The sequence below is a fragment of the Trichechus manatus genome, unplaced genomic scaffold (assembly GCF_000243295.1).
Source record: "Trichechus manatus latirostris isolate Lorelei unplaced genomic scaffold, TriManLat1.0 scaffold00122, whole genome shotgun sequence".
NCBI lineage: Eukaryota > Metazoa > Chordata > Mammalia > Sirenia > Trichechidae > Trichechus > Trichechus manatus.
The window spans coordinates 8,662,698-8,670,975 of record NW_004444058.1 but is presented as its reverse complement, the minus strand read 5'-3'; the positions used below and the strand labels follow the sequence as shown (position 1 = coordinate 8,670,975).

Here is an 8,278-nt window from a genome sequence, read left to right as displayed (position 1 = left end):
TTTGTATGATTATTTGCTGGGTCCTGATTTTTTGTTTTGTTTTGTTGATTCCTGGCAGGTGTGGCTGAAGTGGTGCTCTGGTCACTGGACTGTCATGCTGGAATACTCCCTACCTATCTTTGGGAGACTGGAGTGGCAGGTAGGTGTGGCTCAGGATCAGGGAATGATGCTCTCTGTGCAGGTGGAGCAGCTGATGTGGTGAGTGTGGTGGGCAAGTGAGGGTGTGCTCATCACCTTTTGCTGCTTAAGAGGGGATATGTGGGTCACAGAAGGAGGGGTGTGGTGGGGGATGTTCATAGAATTGCTCTACCTGCACCTTCTCCTAGGCAGGTGAAGGGAGGAAGGAATGGCTGTTGGATGTCTGATCAGTCTCACTGCATCTGTCTGGTGGTGGTGACAAGAGGAGGAAGATACAGCATATGGGTACCGGTGCACTCACTCTTCTGCTCTACACTGGGCAAGGGGCAAGAGGAAGGGCCTCAGTGGGGATGTGCACATAATCATAGCTCCTCTGCCCCTTTCTGTGTGGGTTAAAGGATGCAGTTGTGAATGGTGAATGCACGCACAGTGGTGACACCTCATATCTGGTGGGGGAAGGGAGGAAAGGTCTGTGGGGAGATGTGCACAGTCACAGCTCCCTTGTCCCTTGATAGGAGGGTTAAGGGACAGAGTCACGTCTGGCTGATGTGCACACAGAGGTGCTTCCTCGCATCAGGCAAGGGGATGGAGGAAAGTGCTGCTGGGGGATATGCACGCAGTTGGGTTTCCTCTGCCCCTCACTGGGTGGGTTAAAGAATGGAACCACACCTGTTGGATGCATGCATAATGGTGACACCTTATGTCAGGTGGGAGGAGGTAGGAAGGGACTGCAGGGAGATGTGGGCAGTCACAGCTCCCCTGCCCCTTGTTGGACAGGTTAAGGAAGAGACACGTGCCTAGTGAATGCAAGCTTAATGGTGCCACCTTGCATCAGTTGGTGGCAGGGGAGGGAGGAAGGGGCTGCAGTGGGATGTGTGCAGTCATGGTTCCTCTGCCCCTTCCTGGGCAGATTAAGAGAGTCCTGCCTGGTGGATGTGAGCCCAATGGTGCCCCCTTGAATCATGTGAGGGGAGGGAGGAAGGGGCTATGAGGGGATACACGGCTCTTCTACCCCTCCCTGGGCAGGTTTAGGGATTGCATCACCCCTGGAAGATGTACACAGAAATGCTGCTTTGTGTTGGATGGGAGGAAGGTGGAGGGAGTTCTGGGTGACCTCTTTCACTGCCCCACTACCACTGCCCTCCACCAGGCCCTTGGTGTGGGAGTAAGTGGTGGGCAGGCACATGCATGAGGGCATGCCTAATCTTGCTCAACAGGTGGGCAAGGGGGAGCACTGTACAGGGTTGGGTGGGGTAGTGAGAAGAAGATAGGCTAATGTTATGGTCCCCCAGTCAGGCAAGGTGATTGGGGTATAGGACCCTCTGCTGCCTCTAATCAGGTGAATGGGTTGAGGGGAAGTGCTTTCCTCCATCTAGCATATGTGGGTGCCAGGTGACCTTGCAATCACTGCAGCTAGTGAGCAGGACCTGTCCTTTCTCAAGTGCAAGGAGGGAGGGACACCCGAGGAGTGGGTGGGTGAGAGAGTTCTCACCGACACTTCGTGGGTCTGCTGCCTCGTGCACACCACTCACCCCTGAGGTCAAGGGCCGCCACTCCTGAGTATCTCCGATTCTGGATCTGGCACTCTCCCTGTCTCTGTTTCTTTCTCTGTGTGTCTATAGATGTTCTGTGTCCCTTTTAGGCAAGTCATGAAGTTATCTTTCTGTTTTCTTCATCTAAGGTTGCTGCTATCTTTGTCCTAAGTTAGCCGTGGCGAGCCGAAAAAGCTGGCTGAGCTCCTCTTTTCTGTTACTCCTTGTCTTAGTCATCTAGTGCTGCTATAACAGAAATACCACATGTGGATGGCTTTAACAAAGAGAAGTTTATTTCCTCACAGTCAAAGTAGGCTAAAAGTCCAAATTCAGGGTGTCAGCTCCAGGGGAAGTCTTTCTCTCTCTGTCGGCCTTCTCATCAGTGTTCCCCCAGACTAGGAGCTTCTCGGCGCAGGGACCCCGGTCCAAAGGACGCGATCTGCTCCTGGCACTGCTTTCTTGATGGTATGAGGTCCCCCTGTCTCACTGCTCACTTCTGTCTTTTATATCTCAAGAGATTGCCTCAGGACACAATCCAGTCTTGTAGATCAGGTCCTGCCTTACTAACACAACTGCCACCCATCCTCCCTTATTAACATCATAGAGGCAGGGTTTACAACATATAGGAAAATCACACAGTACCAGGAATCATGGCCCAGCCAAACGGATATACACATTTTTGGGGGGACATAATTCAAACCATGACACTCTTCTTTCGCTGCTTCCTTTATTCCTTCCAGTTAGTGTTAGATTCAGTCCTTAGACTTCCTTTTTTGATATTCAGTTTTCCCAGATTGTTACGTGATTCTGTTTTGCTTGTTTTTTTGAGTCTTTGGTGCAGGGAGACGTTATGGTGTGTGTGACTAAGCCACTATCTTGGCTCCACCCAATTTTATAATAGTTCTTGAATTAGGTTATATAAGACTCTGCTTTTCATTTTTCCAATTTTTTTGTTAATCTAGATTATTTGCATGTAAATTTTGGAAATATCAATTTCGACAAAAATGTCTGTCAGAATTTGGTTTGGCATTGTATTGATTGTGATAGGTCATTTTGGGGGAGAATTGACATCCTAACAATATTACACCTTCCAAGCCATAGACATGGTATATATTTCTTTATATTTCAGTTTTCATAAATTTCTCTCATGAATACTTTATAGTTTTTAGTGTAAAGAATTTGCATGCATTTTAAATATTTATTCCCAGGTATTTTGATGTTATAAATACTATTTTTAAATTTTAATTTTCCAATTTGTTACCAAACTCATTGCGGTCAAGTTGATTCTGACTCATCGCAACCCTCAAGACAGAGTAGAACTGCCTCTAGTGTTTCCAAGAAACAGCTGTTGGATTTGAACTGCCAACATTTTGTTAGCAGCCAAGCTCTTAACAACTGCGCCACCAGGGCTCTAGTTTGTTACCAGTATATAGAAATATAATTTATTTTTGTATATTAATCTTGTGACCTGCAACCTTGCTAAATTTGTGTATTAATTCTAGAAGTTATTTTTTATACATTGCTTTAGACAGTGTATACAACGATATTGTCTGCAAATAGTTTTATTTCTTCCTTTCAACTCTTTATATCTTTTATTTTATTGTACCTCCAATATAATGTTGAAAAGAAGTCATGAGAGCAGACGTTTGTTTCTTTCTTTGTTTATGATCTTAAAGAAAAAAAACCTAAATCCTTTGCCGTCGAGTTGATTCCGACTCATAGCGACCATATAGGACAGAGTAGAACTGCCCCATAGATTTTCCAAAGAGCACTTGGTGGATTCAAACTGCTGACGTTTTGGTTAGCAGCTGTAACTCTTAACCACGACTCCACCAGGGTTCCGTAGCAATCTTAGGGGGGGAAATATTCAGTCTTTCACCATTAAATATGATGTAGATGCTATTGATCAGGTTGAGAAAGTTCCTTTCTATTCCTAGTTGGTTTAGAGTTGAATTTTGTCAAATGCTGTTTCTGCATGTATTGAGATGATCACATGGCTTTCTGTTTTGGTCTGTTGTTATGATGGATTACTTTGATTTTGAAATGTTGAGTCAACTTTGCATTTATGTATTTTTGGTATCAGTTAAAATTTTGTTGAGATTTGTTGCATCTATGTTCATTAGCGATATTGATTTGCAATTTTTTTAAAATACTTTTCGTGGGTTTTTGCTGTCAAGGTTATGCTGGTCTTATAAAATGAGAAGAAAAGAGTTCTTTCTTCCTCCAGTTTCTAAAAGAGTTTGTATAAGATTAGCATTATTTTTGCCTTATATGTTTGATAGACTTCATCAGTAAAATCATCTGGTCCAGAATTTTTCTTCATGGGCTAGTTTGGGTTTACAAATGCAATTTAAAAAATAAGTTCAGAGCTATTCAGAGTTTCTATTTCTTCTTGAGTTAGTTTTACTAGATTTTGTTGTTCAAGGAATGTGTTTATTTCATATAAGGTGTCAAATTTATTGGCATAATGTTTATAGTAATTTATTATTGTTATTTTAATATCTGGGCATTTTTAGTGATCTCATTAATTTGTAGTAATTGGTGTTTTTCCCATTTTTTACTTGATCCTCCTTTTTTAGGATTTGTTTATTTATTAGTATTTTCAAGGAATCTAATTAAGGCTTTTTGTTATCATTTTTTCTTTTATCATTGATTTCTTTGTTATATATATTATTTCCTTCCTAGTACCTACTTTGCGTTCATGTTATACTTTGTTCTTAGCTTCTTAAGGTAGAAACTTAGATCATCGATTTAGACCTTTCTTCTTTTTCTAATATTAATCTTTAAAGCTATAAATTTCCTTCAAAGCACTTCTTTAGCTACATCTCACAAAATTTCATGTTGTTTTTAATTACCATTCAATTTTAAATAAGTTAATTGTCATACTAGGCATTGATGAATAAGAGAAAAGTCTCTCAGTGAGAGAACTAAAATATCTCAGACAACTTATAAAATAAGTATATTATAGTCTAAATTATGAAGACAGGGATACAGAAAGGAAAAGGTGACTCAAGTCTAATAAAGGACCTCAGAATGTTAATACAGAGTAAATCATGAACAAACATTTAAGCTCCAAGTCTTTATTATCTCCATAAGATGTTTATGCATTATCATAATTTTACCATGAAAAAGAAAATGAACTTGAAGACAGTATATTTTTAGAAATAACCATTACCACTTGAAACAAGTGGATATTCTCAAATTAGTTCTGTTCCAAACTTGAAAATTACTTCTAGGAAAGTAAAAACATAAAATGTCAGAAATGTCTGGAGAGTCAGAGACTTGAGCACAAAAAAATTAGGATTTCTGAATGTCAATCTGGTTCCCGGTTACTCGTGGATTCTTGCCCAGCTCCAAGGCAAATATTTTTGTCACTCATTTAAAGTGACAATCTCAACAAGATTTTTCAGGGCTCTTTTTACGTCCTTGTTCCTCAGGCTGTAGATAAAGGGATTCAGCATGGGTGTGACGATGCTGTACATCACTGAGGCTATTGCACTGGCCCTGGAATTTTGGGTAGTGGCAGAACTGAGGTAGACCCCAAAACCTGTACCATAAAACAAACAAACAACTGAAAGGTGAGATCCACAAGTGGAAAATGCCTTATACTTCCCCTTTGCTGATGTGATTCTCAGCATGGAAGAAACAATCCGAGAATAAGAAAATACAATACCAGTGAGGGGAATAATGCCCATCACCATAGTTGCAAGATACATCTCTATGATACTGAGGAGGGTGTCAGAACAGGCAAGTTGGATAACCTGACTGATTTCACAGAAGAAGTGGGGAATCTCCAAGTTACTACAGAAGGACAGCCGCAACACCAGTAAACTACGTAGCAGAGAGTCCAGAACATTCAATATCCAGGACGACAGCAGTAGCAAGCTGCAGAGTCTGGGGTTCATGATGACCGTGTAGTGCAGTGGGTGACAGATGGCCACAAACCAGTCATAAGCCATTATAGAAAGGAGAAAAACATCCAACTCTGCAAAAAGGTTGAAAAAATATATTTGGGCGATGCAGCCTTGATAGGTGATGGCTTTATTATGGGTGTGGATGTTCAGCAGCATCTTTGGGACAGTGGTGGAGGTGAAACATATATCTACAAAGGAAAGGTTGCAGAGGAAGAAGTACATGGGAGTGTGGAGAAGGGAGCCAGTGATGATGGTCAAGATGATGAGAAAGTTCCCAATAAAGGTGACCAAGTACATGAACAGGACCAGTCCAAGAAGAAAAGATTGCAGTTCTTCCAATTCTGAGAGTCCAAGAAGAATAAATTCTGAAACTTGTGTGTGGTTTTTTGGTTCCATATAGCTAGTGTGACTGTCAAGAAAGTGACAAGAAGAACAATACTTTACAGATGAATTGCCATCATCAATCAGCAGCACTACTACAGATAATTTTCACATAATAAGCATAAATACAAGTATTGTATTTTACACATAAAATAAATGAAAGCCTGTATCTTGTGAATAGATCAGGTTCAGCTGAACATTCAGAGAATTACTAATGCAGTTATTCTTTCTGCCTCTGTCCTCCCTTCCAAGTTAGTAAACTAATCCTTAATCATAACCTTCCTCATAAAGCCAGCACTCTTTCTGCATACATTTCTCTGAGACAGAGTCAACTGCTCCTTGCTCCTCAGAGTGTGATCCATGGACTAGAAGCAACAGCCTCACCTGAAAGCTTGTTAAAAATGCAGGATCAGTAGACTGACCCTATTGAATACAGATCTCCATTAAAACAAGTTCCCAGGTGTATTAGTTTCCTAGGGATGCCAAATTACCTTGGTGATTTTTCCTAGGTAATATATTATCACAAACTGGGTGACTTAAAACAACAAAAATTTATTCTCTCACATTTCAGGAGGCCAGAAGTTCAAAATCAGAGTATCTGTAGGATTAGTTCCTTCTGAAGGCTCTCTCCTAGCTTCTGGTGGTTGCCAGCAATCCTTGGTGTTCCTTGGCTTGTAGACACGTCACTCCAATCTCTGCCTCCATCTTCACGTGGCTCTCTTCACTCTGTGTCTCTATGTCCTCTTCTCTTCTCATAAAGACAACATTCATTGGATTTAAAGTCAACCCTAAATCCAGAATTGTTTCATCTTGAGATCCTTAATTAACTACATCTGCCAAGACTGTATTTTTTAATAGGGTCACATTCTGAGGTTCCAGCTGGACATACATTTTGGGGGACACAATTTACTCCTCTAGCCTAGGTGATTCATATACAGATTACAGTTTGAGAAGCACTGATCTAGTCGACAGTGAGTGCCTCTGGGAATAAGAAGGCCCTCATTTTTTCCTTTTACATCCTGCTTAACTATGATAATAAGTTACTCTTCCAAAAGCTGAAATTTGCCTTCTTGTGATTTTCATCAGCTGCACTTAATTCAGATCTCTAAGTTGAAAAGGCATCTTTGGAATATCTGTCCAGAGAACACCCCCCCCTCTCTAAGAACTGAGCTCTTTCTCACAAATAATATGATGGGGCCCTGCAGTCTAACTTATACTGTCAAAGCTGATGTGGTCAGGAGAAGACATGACAGAAGACAGTCCAATGAACATCTTACTCCATCCCTGTGTGTCCCTCCCACCCATGTAATTTGGAAATAAGACTTTAAGATGACAATTAGGGGGGATTTTGGAATTTTAATTGTGGTGTTCATATTCTGCCAAGTGCATGGAGAAGCTTAGAAATACATTTTACAGAATGAGAGGAAAGAATAATTTAGACATTCATAAAGGAGTTTGTGCAAGAGAAACAATGGACATCCTGGGGATAATGGAGAGAAATTCTGGCTCAGACCCTGGTAACTTTCCAGTTCCAACCAGAAACTAAATGGCCCACCCTCTGGAGGGGATGGTAAACATACTGGAGGGGATGGTGAACATATTGGTTGAGAATGGGAAGTCTGGAGTCACAGTGCAAAGGTTTGAAGCCAAACTCTGGAACTTATTAGCTGTGTGACCCTGGAACAGTTACTTAACTTCCCTGTGCTTTGGTTTTTTTTTTACCTGTAAAATAGAGATCATGGTAGGCTTATAGTATTTCTTGAGAGGAACAATTGAGTTACATATGTAAATCACTTGGGACAGTGTCTGCAAATAGAAGTACTACATAAATATTAGCTATAAGCTTTACATAAGTATTAACTAATATCACTGGAATCTAACCTAGATTATTTGTATTTTCATTCTGCTCAGCTTAGTGTCTTATATTGTTTAAAGAACTATAATAAAGTTGATCTTAAAAATACTATATTTGTTCCTGATTTCAATGCACATGCTTCTAAATACTTTCCAGTTAGTATGATGTTGATGTAAATCTAAAATACCATATTTTCATCATGTAAATAAAGCGTTTGTCTCCAGAAGAACTAGATGGTGCTTGGCTATCATCAATGACCACCCTGAGAGGGAACACAACAGAGAGTCCTTGCTGGAGCAGAAAAAAAGTGGGGTGCAGAACTCAAATTCTACTAAAAAGACCAGATTTAATGGTCTGACTGAGACTGGAGGGACCCTGGAAGACATGGCCCACGGGCTGTCTGTTGGCCCAAAACTAAAACCATTCCCAAAGCCAACTCTTCAGACAAAGATTAGACT

The 8,278-nt window shown here is 40.9% G+C and overlaps 1 protein-coding gene across 1 annotated transcript; it reads right to left on the bottom strand.

Annotated features, from left to right (window-relative positions):
* Positions 1 to 5,041: 5,041 nt before the first annotated feature.
* On the bottom strand, positions 5,042 to 6,010 carry LOC101340485 (olfactory receptor 7A10-like). Its single transcript, XM_004384531.2, has one exon. It carries the CDS (start codon positions 5,978 to 5,980, stop codon positions 5,042 to 5,044), a length of 939 nt encoding a protein of 312 aa, XP_004384588.1. The 5' UTR covers positions 5,981 to 6,010.
* Between the last annotated feature and the right edge of the window lie 2,268 nt (positions 6,011 to 8,278).

Bases quoted from the DNA above. Each gene is read 5' to 3' on its own strand.
- LOC101340485 (XM_004384531.2), bottom strand. From the start codon at position 5,980: ATGGAACCAAAAAACCACACACAAGTTTCAGAATTTATTCTTCTTGGA.